Below are 15094 nucleotides of genomic sequence, written 5' to 3' on the forward strand. Positions count from 1 at the left end.
CCCATGGGTGGGAGAGGTGACAGCATGGAGAAGGCTGGGATCCTGAGCACCATGGACACACAGTGAGCCTCTGTGAGCTGGCACTGGCAAGAGCAGGAGCCACCTCTTCCCCTTTGAGGGGCTGTCACCCAGAGTGGGCGAGAAAGGATGGCATGCGGTGTCACCAAGGTTGGCTGCCCAAATGACTTAGGAAGTAACTGGCTGATTTTAGACATTTTTGAATTTCAGAATAGCAGATACAAGGTTATTACATCAGTCAGAGAGAAATGATGACACCCCAAACGATTTCAATTCAATGAGATAAAACTGATCACCGGTACAAAGTCCCATGGGTCTAAGGGGATACTGGGCGAACCACAGGTAGGGCAGACACAAAAGAGCTCCTTCTGGCCCTGGCTGGTGTAGCTCAGTGGATTGAGCACAGGCCTGTGAACCACAGGATCGCAGCTCGATTCCCAGTCAGGGTACATGCCTGGGTTGCAGGACAGTTCCCAGCAGGGGACTCACGAGAGGCAACCATACATTGATATTTCTCTCCTTCCCTTCCCCTCTAGAGATAAATAAATAAAATCTTAAAAAAAAAAAAAAAAGAGCTCCTTCTGTTCACTGGTACAATATCTCTCTCTTTTGGGGGGTGGGGGAGGGGTGTCATAAGAAGCATTGCATCATCTCCAGACAGGAGATTTCAGTTCCAGTGCCTCTCTCAGCAAGCCGTTCCCTTTTCCCTCCATATCTAAGAACGCCAAAGGCCTGATCACTCCTAGTGCCAAATCACACACCCTGCAACCAGCTGGGCGCTCTGCGATGCCTTCATCAGAGGCGCCAATTACCAATAAAAGTTATTATGAAAATTAGAATCATCCTAACACCATTCCACACATGGATTCTCTGTGGCATCTTCCCAGTGGCTGTAGAAATTTCCTGTCTTTCCCTAACGGAGACAGATCTACTCAGACTCGGGGCCTCCCTGCCCACCTGCCAAAAGGAGCAGGAAGCAGAGCTCACTTCTCTTCAGAAAGAACTTGAAGAACATAGCCCCCTTGGGTTAATGCAGGTTTCCAGACCTCCGCATTACTGCCATGTAGGCAAGATAATTCCTTGCTGGGGGCCGCTGTGCACTGAGGGATGCTGAGCAGTATCCCTGGCCTCCATGCCACAGATGCCAGCACCTCTCCCCATAGTGGGACAATCAAAATGTCTCCAGAAATAAATTAATGTTTTTGGGGGGATTGCTGTGGGACTCAAGTTCTCTTCCCAGCCCTGCTAGGGATGAATCGCGACACGGAGAAAGTGAACTGTCCACAAGGACAAGTCAGTTCCTTTAACTATGAAATAACTGAAATGACTTCCTTCCCTTCCCCCCACACACCGCAAAGTCATTATGAAGACAAAGTGTGCCTCTGTAGTGACAGATCTTCAGCTCAGTACAGCTGCAGCATCCCCTGAGGGTCACACAAACCATCCGAGCCAGCAGCCAATGAAATCAAAGGTTTCCAAGAGAACATGCTGGAAACCACAAGTCTAAACAAATTTGTCTTCAGAGAAGTTGAAATCATTTTGTTAATTATAACAGAACCTGACCTGAGGGTGGACCAAACCCTGAAAGATTTTGAAAACCATGTGTTAGGAATTGCCATCAGGCCAGGTGTAGTGGCTTCCCTCAAGTTCAAAGGCAGAATGCAATCCTCTCTTCTCCCCAAAATAAAATTAAAAGGCAGAGGAAGCTGTGCTCATGCGGGCACACTCCTCAGCGAAAACAGAACAGTCATCTGAGTGCAAACGTAAACATCGAAGGGAGGAGAGGCGTGGAGTGGGGAGCGCGCCCTGCGTCTCCTGTGCTCATTCCGCGTCAGTGCACAGCGGGCAGTGGCTGCGGGGCCAGCCCCAGGACAGACATCCACAAGGGCAATCTGACCCTAACTACATCCAAATAGAAAATGACAGGGCAGTGGTCTGAGACCGCTTTGATCAGACCCATTATTTTAACCTTGCCCAAATCAGATGGTTACAACCCTCTAAATCCACAGAACCACAATTTAGAAAAGCAAACCAAAGCAGCAGAAAAAAACACCTTTGCAGCAAACAATTAAAAAAATGGTTATTCAGACCAATGAGCAAAGACCAGGAGTGGCCATATTGCAAAAGGAAAAAATGACTTTCATTAACAGTCCTGTAACCTGCACCAGCTCTCGTGAGTCAGACGAGGGCTGTGCACACAGAACTGGTGGATTTAGTGCCACTTTGGAGTGTGGCGTGGGGGGTGCAGGGTGGGCTGGGACAAGCCTCAGAAATCACTGGTGAGACACATGGAGACCCATTAAAGGGCCATGACTTCTACCCCAGTCGATGCCTTGGGATCACAATGATAATACGAAGCATAAAGGAGCCTCACATATTAATATGGATCTTGCTGTATGATGTAGTTGAGAAATGGGCAGTGACCCAAATAGTCCCATGGTGTGGCAATGGAATGACCCAGTAAATAATGGTGAAGTAAATGTTAAAGCATCAGTGTGATGGAATATTAAGTAAACATTTAAAGCAACAGTTGTGGGGTGTGTATAGCATACAGAAAATCACCATAACATTACGGTTGGTAGAAAACACACTATATTAAATACATTTGCTATAGTTTTAAAAATGTACATATTTTCTTTCAGTCTTCCAAATATATAATACTGGAAGGAGCCAGCATAAAATACTAACAGTGGTCTTGAAGGAATTAAGTCATTTAAAAATATATTCTCTTATTTCCTTTTAATAAGCTTTATTATGTTTTATAAATTGAAAATCTAAATATAAATCATTTTTCCCAGCAGTTTTTGAAATAAATCAAGTGGTCCAAACTACGTCGGTGCCCACAACTCACTTCTACATGGCCCAGACCTCAAATGCAGAAGATAATGGGCCAGGATTGCTGTTGGAGTTGACAGTCCTCATTCTGAAGTAAACGGATAAACAGACACTAGGGAGGCAGTCTGGGTGTTACATTAATAATGAAAAGGTCAAAGTGGCCGGTTTTGCCCATTCATCTTAATATTTGTTCAAATTCAACCCCATTTTCAGTGTATCACATTCACTTAAGTAAATCACATTATACAAAATGAGAACTACAAATAAATACAACCAGTTTGAGGTCATTAATCCTACAAAACCAGTTAATATCAAAATGGCATTCGGTGCCTGTCTCATCTCCTTCCACTCCCTCCACCCCTAACACCCATCTCAGAGGTACATCTGGACAGGGAGCACATTCTCCCAGGTAAAGCTCTGCTGGGACCTGGGCTCCCCTGCTGGCCCCCTGAGCACACTACCACCGCTGACCCTGGGCTGCTGTCAGCAGGGCTGCACCCTGGCAGGCGGGAGAGGTTCGGGCCAGGGCCAGGCAGGGACACTAGAGGATCAGGGAAGGCATGACACTGACCTCATAGATGAAGTACACCTTGGCCCCTGCGTAGATCCCCATGCGCACCACTGCACGGACGGCGGCATTCATACCTGGAAAAGACATGACAGAAGTTAAAGAAGAGACCAGGCACACAACTGGCCGTGACCACAGGGAAACTCTGACCTCTCAGAAGGTGCCCCAGGTGGAAGGTGAGTGGGATGCATGCACCCAGGGTGAGCATCAGGATTGAGGGAAATCGCAAAGCAGAGGGCCTAGCACGCGTGGGCTCATCCACAGATGAACATCCTCGGAGAAGGGCTTGGTGCACGTTTAATGTAGAATAGCTTTGCTCACAGGCTCGGGACACAAACAGCCTTGATTCCCTCCCTATACATTTTCAGGCAACTCCTCTGGTTACAAAACAACCCAAAGGACAGCTGTTTGTTTATCTTTAGCCAAATTCAAAGAAGATAGTGCTGGAAAGGACCTCCGGTCTGTGATTTGAGGAGGCGAAGAATAGATAATCACCAGTTACCAATGGCCTTAAATATAAAACAAGTCACATAATTTTATAAAAAGAAAAACTAAACCAATATACTATAAGTAATACCTGATCAAAATAAATCTAGGACATTCCCTGCATTTTCTCAGAGTGCTTCAAAGAAATTAAAAGCAGCTTTGTGTGATGCCCAAGTATGCTCACTCCCTCCTGCTCCCCACATGGAACCGCTGTCCAGAGCTCAGTGAATAGTCCAGATCTCACATCAGACAAATCCTGTACCATCACCTTAGCCGATGAGTTAAGGCCAGGCAGAAAGAAATGACAAGGGATGAGGGCCATTTCTTTCAGAGATGACACAATCCTGTGCCTCAGAAGGAGCAGCAAAGCTTATTCCAACCAAGTGGCTCCTGGACACCCAACAGTTCCAATCCGCTGCCTTCATAAATTCAAATTTTGGAAACAGAAGTCAGGAGGTTGGAGAAATGGACCATCAAGTGAGTGACACTTTTGGTGAAGAAAAAAAAAACAAAAGCAAGGCACTGTGGTGCCAAGAGTCCACTCAACAAGGACAGAGACTGAATCTATACATCATAGTTGAATGGCAAACCCACTCAGAAGACAGTTAAAAATTCCCAAGTTACAGGTGTATGTTGAGCCAATTCTAAAAATGCTGTAGTAAGACTGTTGCCTCTGAAAGGTGACGATTTTGAAAGGCTACAATATTCACGTAGCTGAAAAAGTGTGGTGGGGTATATATCTTGGAAATAAATCCATGTTTAATATCTACCTAATACCTATGTACATGTGGACATAGTTATATTTGGTAGGCTCATTCCATCCTGTTCAAACCTAGTTCATCACACAAGGAATTTGAATAACTTGCCTATTAACTGGTGGCCATCTCTCTAGAACCTCAAGTTCAGCATTTTAAGATGCAGTAAGTTATTTTACCATTATTTTCTTTATTCTCTCCTCCTTTATTCTCTCTCTCTTGCTGAACAGCACAACTTTCTCCTCTGTTGCTCAAACTGGATATTACTAATGCCCCAGCTAACTCATGCCCATAAAACAGACATTTTCTCTCAACATTTCCCCTGAATCTTGCTGCCTTTCTCTAACATTATCCTCACTATAGTCAGAATGATTAAAACAGCCTTTTCTCTTTTGTTTATTACTATACAAGTAATTTATAAGCACATTCCTTTGTTTAAAAAAATTTACAGATTCTGGAAAAGGTACAAGACCCGTGGTTTCCAGGGGGTGGGGGGTGGGAGGGATAAACAGGCAGAATATGGGGTTTGAGGCAGTGGAGCTGCTCTTGTGACACTACAATGGTGGGCATATCTCACTGGACATTTGTCCAAAACCACAGAATGGACAAGACTGACCCTAATGTCAACTATGGACTCTGGGTGATGACGACGTGGCAATGGAGGCTCACCAGCTGTAGCAAATGAGCCATCTAGCGTGATGGGGGAGGCTGTGTGTGGGGACGGACAGCGGGGATATGGCAACTCTGAATCTTCCCTTCAGTTTTGCCATGAAGGCAAAACTGCTCTAGCCCTGGCCGGTGTGCCTCAGTGGATTGAGCAGGGGCCTGCGAACCAAATGGTCACTGGTTCAATTCCCAGTCAGGGCACATGCCTAGGCTGCTGGCCAGGTCAGGCCCCCAGTAGGGGACGCACAAGAGGCAACCACACACAAATGTTTCCCTCCCTCCCTTCCCATCTGCCTAAAATAAATAAAATATTTAAAAAAATAAAATGAAATAAAACTGCTCTAAAAAATAAGGTCTTAAAACAACAATTTCAGCTCAGGTAGAAGATCTCCTTCTCCCCCACTTGCCCCCCTGCCCCTCTGGAGACAGCTCACAAGCCCTACAAAAAAACTCCGTAAGAGTTGTGTTGTCCCTGTGCCATCCGTACTCCACCCGCCCCCACTTTTTTTAGGGTGTTTTCTGCATCAGCTTTGATGCTCTGTCTCTAAAACATAAATGTGCCCATGCTCCTCCCCCAAGGTCTGGATTCAGAAAACCAGATTCCTCAGGGAGAGAAGCTCTCACCACAAGAAGTGTTCCTACCTCTCAGCCCACAGGGATACTCCTCCTTGAACCTCAAGCTTCATCAACACTGCACAGCCCACAGTGCCCCAGGGCCACCCAGTGCCCTCTTTGAAACTCCAGGACTGGGCCCCTGCATGCACAGGGAGGGTTCCTGGCACTTCCCCACCTGACTCCTCTTGTTCCAGGACGGGAAGAGATGCTCTGCCCCAGGCTCACACCTGTGGCGGTTTATGGCCTCTGACCAAGCTCACAGGGTCAGGTGTGCATGGGGCCTCCCGCACCCTCAATCTTTAACTGATAAACGAGCTCTTCACAGTCCGTCCTGTCAGACTCCATGAGTCTAGGCCTCTATTCTATGACCACTATAACTGGTAAATTAACCATCAAATGCTGAAGCATTTGACAAAACCAAAGCTTTGTCACCAGGAAATTCGGAAGGCTAAAACTCCACTTCCCCCTTCCTGAAGCCGCTGTTCCTGGGGGAAGTGAGGGAGGGGGTCTTCATAAAGGCAGACAGGATAAAAGAAGACAAATAGATTTTATAAGTGGATAAGACACACCAGTCAGAATGGCCATCATAACCAAATCAACTAAAAAAGTGCTGATGAGATTGTAGAAAAAAGGGAACCCTAGTGCACTGTTGGTGGGAATGCAGACTGGTGCAGCCACTGTGGAAAAGAGTATGGAATTCCTTAGAAAACTACAAGTGGAACTGCCTTTTGACCTGGCAATTCCACTGCTGAGATTATACTCTAAGAATCCTGAAACACCAATCCAAAAGAACCTATGCACCCCAATGTTCATAGCAACACAATTTATAATTGCCAAGTTCTGAAAGCAACCTAAGTGCCTACCCATCAGTAAATGAGTGGATCAAAAACTATGGTACATTTACACAATGGAAATCTACTCAGCAGAAAGAAAGAAGAAATTCCTACTCTTTGCAACATCATGGAGGGAACTGGAGAGCATTATGCTAAGTGAAATAAGCCAGGCAGTGAAAGAAAAATACCATCTGATCCCACCTATAAGTGGAACCAAATCAACAAAACAAACAAGCAAACAAAATATAACCAGACACACTGAAATAAAGAACAAACTGACAGTAACCAGAGGGGAGGGTGGAGGGATAATGGGGGAAAATAGGGGAAGGGCCATCCCGGAACATGCATAAAGGACACATGGATAAAGCCAAAGAGGAGTAGGATTGAGGATGGGAGGCAGGGATGGGTGGGGTGAGAGGAATGGTTGAGGGAAATGGAGACAACTATACTTAAACAATCTTTTTAAAAAGTGGATAAGAAGTTCCAGGAGTAAAACTGTGACAAAGGGGACCTGAGCCAGAGGTGATCCCAGGAGGTCCCTGTGCAGTGAAAGCCTGCCCCAGCTGTCCTCTGTCCCAAGAAGTCTGAACTCCCTTCACACCCGCCCCTTGGCCTCAGTCTCACCCTGCCTCCTGGGGTAAACCTGTACTCACTGAGAAAATGGCCTGTCAGTCCTGGCCTGCAGCAGGCCCCAGGTAGTGGGGACCAAGGTCCCCCAACCCCTGGGGTTTCCCAGGCAGGGCAGGGCCCTCTGCATGGTCTCCTCACCAATTCACCTTACTCTCCTAGGTAAATAAACCACAATCCGAGAACCAAACCCCAGCCTCACAGGCTTTCTTCACTTGCCAGTTCCTGGGATTTAGTAAAACCAGCTGGCCTTTCCCCCAGCTGGGAGCTAAGCGATCTTCTGATTGGGCCCGAGGGGCAGGCGTCCTCCACTGACAGCACAGAACAAAACTGAGGTTAGTTAGTGCGCCGGCACTTAGGCTGGTGCACAAGGCAGCCCACTAGATCCTGGGTGCTCCCAAGGCGACGGGGAAGTTGGGCTCTGAGCAGATAAATTGAAAGCCGAAAGCAAAATTAATAAATGGCAAAGTTGGTGTATAAATACTTTTATCTATTTTATTTTATTATTTTATTTTATTTTATTTAAGATGTCCTAATTCCCTCTAGGTCAATGGTTGTGCTCTAGAACCACCAAAGGGTGATTTTAAGAAAAAAAGGCCTGCAGGTCCCCATTCCTGTTTTGTTGTTTGGGGTGGGGCGTATTCCATTACCCAGGTGGGACCCAAACTGCTGCAGTGGCTGGGCCCTGCAGGTGGCTGCTTTCCTAGAAGGGACCCTGGAGGACACACACTAGAGACACAGGAAAAGCCAATTTCCACCCATGGCCTCGTACACACAAGACCAGGGTCGAGACGCGGGTCCTTTGCATTGGAGTCTGAGGCTTACATGCCTGTCTCTTCAAGCACAAGGGCTGTAATCCCCCAACTCGCGCTACGTGTATGGCAGGAAGACACATGGGGAGAACGGGCTTGCCAGCAGACACCGCAACAAATAAAAACACCACGCTCAGGGAAGCTGTCTGCAAAAAGTGACTGGAAAAGCGACTCAACTACTTTCTTAACATATGGCTGTCTGTCCTTTATCCAAAGACAGCCTTTTAGCCAATCACAATCACAGTGGATGGACAGTTTTGTGTTCTGATGTCTGCCCCATAGAATGGCGCTGCTCTACCTTCATGTTTCTAATTATAATTGCTCCTGACAGCCTACAGGATGCGTACAGCTTATTCGAATGGCCCCAATTCTCCCTGATAGGAGGTTTGAGTTCTATAGCAAAGCTTTTTATTTTCTGTAACCACGGGGGAATATAAGTTTTTTGAAATATGACAAAATGTCATGTAACAGTGTTTGTATGTGTAAACAGGTATGCAACTGTACAGACTTCCCAGTGTATATGAGGTGAACACTATCACTTTAATACACTGCTTCCTAGACCTAATCGCTTTTGCTAAGTTATTACTCTTTAAACCGAAAAGATCCCATAACAGAATGTATAGGTCCTTATGTCCAGGACCATAGGGGCTGGCACTGTGAGGCAAGATGCCCACTGTTCTCAGTTGCCCATTGCATCTTATGCCAGCAGAGCTCTGGGTGGGTGCAGAAGGAACCCCCCAAAGACCTAAAGCAATATTCAAGAAACACTCATTCAGTAAAGGACCAGCCAGGTACCTGAGCCCGGTGCACAGTACCTCACGCTCTTGATGACAAATCTCCAGGCATTCATCATGTCCAGACGTTACTCAGGAGATGAGAGTGCTTTGGATTAGAAGAGATTTAATTCGTTGACGTGACTTCATGAGAAAAGAAAACAGCTAGAATACCTGGAAGAATGAGTTGGTCCACCTCCTTAATGAGCTGCCACCCCGTACTGGGTACCAGAAATGCACAGGAAATGGCACCTGTGTCCCAGTCCCCCATTTCCACTGCTACCCTACCTTTTAGCAGATGACGTCTCAAAATTCTGAGAGGTACAAAGACATTTGTTTCATCTCAAAGCTCCCTTGCTCACTTGTCAAACAAGGATGAGTTAATGCATGAAGCATTAGCACCTGCCACATAGCAAGTCATTAAGTGTTAGTTGTTCTCACTATTAGTGGGAAGACATACAGACTCAATTTATGTGTACTCTCTGTTTACTTTGCCACAGACAACAAAAAAAGGGCAAAAAAGGACTCAGCCTTCACATTCACTCTGCCTTCAGGATCCACTCCATTGCTGAGAGATCTCAGCCCCACTAGGCTCTCCAGAAGCCTACAGCGATGCCTAAGATGATGAGTCATTTTTGGTGTGTGACACAATCCTGCCTGAGGGTGGGTACCTAGTCATGATTAAGCCTGTCCATTTGGGTTAAAAATGAAAGCCAGTTTAAATTTGCAGATTGTCTGTGACAAAAAGAAGAAACACAAAAAAAAATAAGAAAAATATTTAGCCTTAGAGATACTGTTCCCTAATGGGTGGGGCTAAGAGGTCAGAAATATAGATGGGGAATTTATGGGTTTTTAAAAATAAATATATAATATAAATTCCACTGGAGGAAAAAAAGAATTTCATTACTTTGGAATTAAGTGTTACATCACTGTAGCCACTCCTGCTGTATTTTAGGTGATTGCCATCACTGTAAAAAGGCACTTACTGTTCCACTAACAGGCTGCTTAAAAACCATCTGTATAATTTTCAGCAAGCTGGGTTTTGCTCACTTTGGAGCATTAACTAGACTTTAGAAAGGCAACCTGGCCTGAGAAAGGTCCCTTAAGAGCACAGCTGACTGGAAACTAGATCCAGATGTCATTAAACTTAGTTTAAATCCTGCTCCTGCCACTTATGAGCTGTACAACCCTAGCTAAGTCACTTATCTCACTGTGGGTCTTTGTTCCCACCTCCAGAACAAAGACACACCTGTCTTGGAGCCATGTCTAATAATCAGGACTGGAGACAAGACCTGTAAAACTCCTAGTACATAAAATGTGCTGATATACAGCAGCTACAGTCACCTCAAAATGGAATTTGACTGTAATTTCACATCTGATTAGAAAATTACCAGGAAATGAAGACATGAGTAAGTTTCTTTTTGTGTGTGTGTATGTATGTGTGGGTATACTCTTTTTCATCTATAGCTAGGAGAAAAATTATTCTGTCTTGGAGGAAACCCAACACTGATCTAATTTAGAATCAAGGTAAAGTGGTGAAAGAGTGGTGGGCAACAGAAAACATTCTAGGAAAAACCTACTCTAAGGGTCAGTAAATATGCTGCTGCCAAGACCAGCCCCTTTGAGCATGTCTCGCAGGGAGAGAAAGAATGCATCCAAATGCTCAGACAGATGCAACATGGAATCAAAATAGGAGATCTGACATTTTGCATAAAGTCAAGAAAAAACAGTCAACAGCTTCAGCTCTGCCCAGGGGGCCCCAGACAATCTGGCCATGGTGGGTTCTCAGGAATGTAGGACAGCCCAGATGTGCCAGTTGAGAGCATCGGGCCATCAAATGTGATGTTAGCCACCTGACATGACACCAACCAAGCAACCTCCTCCTAGAATTTTTGTTCTCAAGGTATCCTTTCCACACTGAGAAGAGGTGTGGACTTACTGAATGAACTCTTTTATAACTGCTCACAAGTGCAGAGCCAGGAAAAGTAACAGAGAAAATGCTGGTTCTATTGCACCATTATCCGGAGTACCTGTATGCCAACTACCAGGTAGTTGAGCAAAATTTTGAACAAGGATTCAAAAGAATGACCTAGATTTTTTTTTCAACAGACATAGCACCTTATTTGTAAAATAACCTTGATACTCTGAACTTGAAACCTGGAGGCTTAAGACCAGTTCCCCTTCCTGTGCTAACTAACGCTTTACTATCTTTTAAAGGTCAGAATGCCATTCATTTAAGATGCTTCCTCATTTGTGCTAGCTCATCTCCAGACACACGTGCTTTTGAAGGCTTTGACAGAGAAGCCACTCTCAGCCCCACAAGGACCCCACCTGGTTCACCTTCTGGTGTTTACTTAAATGATGTGGGTAATGTCATCTATTTCACTCTGCCATTTCCCCAATCCCAGCCTCTGCCGTTACTAGAATACCAAATTATACAGCCTTGCTTCCCTGTGATGCAAAGGCACGGGCCTGTGAGGAAGGGGACAGTGATTAACGCTGCGATAGACACCTTCAAAGGGCCGGGAGGGTCTTGCTGGGGACTCACTCTCAGGAAACCAAGTACCTAGGGCCATAGGCACAGGGACAGCGACAGGCCGGGCATCACGTAGGCACGCGCCTTGGGCGCCAACCTGCCGCGCCCGCGTCAGCCCCGCCTCGCTCAAGGGCAAAGGGAAGGTCGCGGAAGGGTGGGCACAGACGAGGGCGCCAGACTCAACAGCCAAGCGTCCCTCCACAGTGTGAGACTGCGAGAAACAGGTGAAAATGAGGCCTCGGGGCCTTTGAATTAATGTGGGGGGTAACGGGGGATGGGGAGAAAAGAAAAACCAAAAGCCAGCCCCGGGATGCGTCTGGAGCCTACGCGATTCTTAAGGATCCGTTTTCAGAAGGACGCGTCTGCCTGGAAAACACCAATCCACTTTCTTGTGGCTTGCACCATCCAGGGATTTGCCTGGATCGGGAAAACCCACCGCTTGGGAATCCCTGCGCCCCCACGTGCACACAGCGCGACGTCCTGGGCGTGGCTGTGTCACTCTTTTTCCCCATTAAATTGAAATATTTTCCTGATGGGTCCACGGGACCCGGTCTCGAGTCCCTGTCTCCCCAAAATCTGCCTCCACGTTGGCCGTGGGGAACCTGGAGTCTGCGCCTGGTGCAGTGACTTCCCGGAGTCCCCGCTTCCTGATCCTTCCCTTCCAGGGAGACGGGCGGGAAGGCCTAGTGGCCCAATTTAGTTTTCGGTTTGATCACGAGCCGGAACGGACAGAAGATTACAGTGGCGGAAAACCTTTTTTTTTTTTTAAATCCCCCAGCGGAAATGTAAAGCGTGCCGGACGTCTGGCAACCCCCGTCGGGTAGCCACGCGCCCCACGTCACGTCCCGCAAACAGCAGCGGGGAACCCCGCCCGCGCTGCGCACCGGGCACGAGTCCTCAGGACGCGTAGTGGGGATCGGTCGTTTCTCCACAACACGCCGGGGGGAGCCGTGGCATCGGAGGTGGCCGCGAGGGGGGCCTCCCTCCCCATCTCACGACTCGGATGAGAGATGACCTACGAAGGCGGTGCAGACGACCCTGTCCCCAGTCTCAATTTAAAAAAATAAACGTGAAGGTAGAAAATTAATTGATCTTCCTGATGAAGGATTCTGCTACCATACCCCTCCCCTTCCGCGTCCCCGCAGTGACTCCGGAGGTTGCACTGCCGCTCGGTCCCCGGAAGGTACCCCCCGGGTTCCCGGGAGCCCGGCTGCTCTCCCACGCCTAGCTTCTCCCCGAACCCCCATCGCTTGTCCTGGGTCCCCCTATTTTTCCACTGGTTCCTCCATCCCTTCTTCCCGGTGTCCCCCTCCGCCTCGGCCGGGAAAGGCGGTAGCGCACCTTGAGCATCCCCGCCGCTGGTCAGTACGCCGATGGCTTTGCCAACCCCGGAGAGTTGCTCCAGGAACTTGTGGAAGGAGGCCCTGGGGGTCGAGGGATCCTTGTTGTGGTCCATGGCCAGCTAGTCGAAGAGATCGGAGACCGCGGGCCGGGTGTTCGGCAGTCCTAGCTCTCCACCCGAGCCAACGCTTGGAAGTGCTAGCTCCGCCCTCTTCGCGTGCGCCAATCGGAAGCCGGGGGCGGGAGTGAGGGGCGGGGCCTGCGGCCTAGGCGCGGTAAGAGAAACGCCGCGGGCGGGGCGAATAGCGTGTCACAGCGCTTCGTGGTGGGGGCGGGGCGGGGCGGAGCCCCCAGTTGGTGCGAGGGCTTCTCAGGTGTGGAAACACCGCTCGGGGGAAGAGAACTAGGTGGGGAGGTCGTTACTTTAAGAAGAGCAGAGATCGCAGAGGGGCTGGGGAATCATAGGTGGGCGGGGTAATCGCATTTGTGGGAGCCTCCTGGTGGGTAGCAGCTTCCAGTTGCGGGAGCGCAGCAGGTACGCGGAGGGTCAGCAGGGGGCAGCACCGCGGGCTGAGAGGTAACACCGTGGGCGGACTGTTGTAGGCGGGAGAGCACCACGGGGAGGGGGGCAGCGAACCACTGCGGGTGGGCTTGACGGACCATCACATTTGAGGCACTACCCGCTGGTGGGTGGGAGCACTGGATGGGGGCGCCGACACAGAATGTGGGGGGCCCGGCTGCGGCGGTTGGGGAACAGAACCTCGGACGAGGTACGCGCCCTGTTTCCCGTAGGATTCCTCCCCAGGCGGCGCTCAGTGCGGCGGGAACCCCTGCAGTTACCCCGGCTGCCTCAGGTTTCCCCTCTGGTCTCAAGTCGGGAGGATGGACTCAAGGAGGATGATATTCAAGTCGATGGGCCAACTTGGGCATCGCTGTAGGCAGTGATGAAGCCCTGACCTTTGTCTCCACAGGGGCCCGAGAGCGCCTTCCCTCTCCACCGCGCATACTGGGTCGGGGTGAGAAGGAATGTGACTGTAGAGGGGACCTTAGGGCCACCCCAGCGCCCAGCCTGGGAACTTAGCATGGGATGGCGCGGGAGGAGGGCAGGAAAGGCTGGCAATGGAGATAAGACTTGGAAAGTCCAAGTTCCTACCTAAGGAAACTGAATTCCTGCACTGTTAGGCGCTCTCAGCCCTGCTGGAAGCTCTAGCCAACAGGTGGCAAACCCAAGGCCCAGCGTGAATTGGGCTGGCACCTTGATTCTACCCAGCGACAGCACCTAGTGCCTTGCCTCTAGTTAAGGAGTAGTTACATTTATACAGGCCTAAAATTACATTCGGCCCTTTGAAGGCAACCACTAGGCTGATGTGGCCCCCAGTGAAAATGACACCCCTGCTCTAGACCTAACACACCCCCAAGGGGGAGGGGGGATTGGTGAACAAGCTGCCTCTGTGGAGCTTAACCTTTGCCAGTCCCCTGCCACAGGCACCCAGACAGACGCCTTCAGGGGTGTTGTATCAGGAGGTACTGTGCTGGGGTGCAGTGACCTCAAGAATTTCACACAGGGCACCATCCATCCGAAGTTCACGGTGGGGATGACACAGTGCCTGAGCCTGCTAGATGTACGGAAATGTTTGCCAAGTGTATACAAGAGGGGAAGGAGTCTGAGAAAGGCTCCTTCTGTCCACCCAGAGAAGCTCCTGAGAGCAACACAATCAAGGTGTTTGCTATAGGACCAGCCCAGACGGGTGGTGGGATGAACAGACTTAGGTTGGATGCTTGCAGTAAGCACTGTCCTCATCTCTTATCTCTCTGAGAATCAAAATTTTATTGTAAAAGACGTGGGGAAATGACTGCTGTAGACGAGTGAGTCTGGAGGTCTGATCTGTGCCCTCAGCTAGGATTAATGAAGAAATTCCTGAGCCCCCATGATTATGAGAATCACCTGGCCAATTTTTTCTGGCTTCACCAGAACCACTGAAGTTCAGTTTCCTGGAATGCTGCCAGGGAGTATGTCTTTCTAACAAGCTCCCAGCTGTTCTGATTGTTCCAGAGTCTGAGAGCAAGTGGCTGATGGATTGATCCGACCAGGGCCAATGATGCTGAAAAGGACACTGGGTGTTTTAACAGTGGCATGCAAGTGACCTTCACTCTCCAAGGCTCTAAGCCCCTCCACTCAGAGGCTGTCAGTGCCCCCAGCCCAGGATTTGTGCTCTAGAATCATCCATC

At 48.7% G+C, this 15094-nt stretch overlaps 1 protein-coding gene across 1 annotated transcript in view; it reads right to left on the minus strand.

Annotated features, from left to right (window-relative positions):
• The window catches only part of PFKP (phosphofructokinase, platelet), a 54154-nt gene extending 41079 nt beyond the window's left edge, over positions 1 to 13075 (minus strand). The window contains exons 1-2 of the mRNA XM_037156563.2: positions 12866 to 13075; positions 3425 to 3498 (exon numbers count right to left, since the gene is read on the minus strand). Coding sequence (XP_037012458.2) covers positions 3425 to 3498; positions 12866 to 12980 — 189 coding nt within the window. The 5' untranslated portion in view covers positions 12981 to 13075. The remainder of the gene's footprint in view (positions 1 to 3424; positions 3499 to 12865) is intronic.
• Between the last annotated feature and the right edge of the window lie 2019 nt (positions 13076 to 15094).

Source organism: Artibeus jamaicensis, unplaced genomic scaffold (genome assembly GCF_021234435.1).
Source record: "Artibeus jamaicensis isolate MK-2021 breed Jamaican fruit bat unplaced genomic scaffold, CSHL_Jam_final contig_426, whole genome shotgun sequence".
In the NCBI taxonomy this organism is placed as follows: domain Eukaryota; kingdom Metazoa; phylum Chordata; class Mammalia; order Chiroptera; family Phyllostomidae; genus Artibeus; species Artibeus jamaicensis.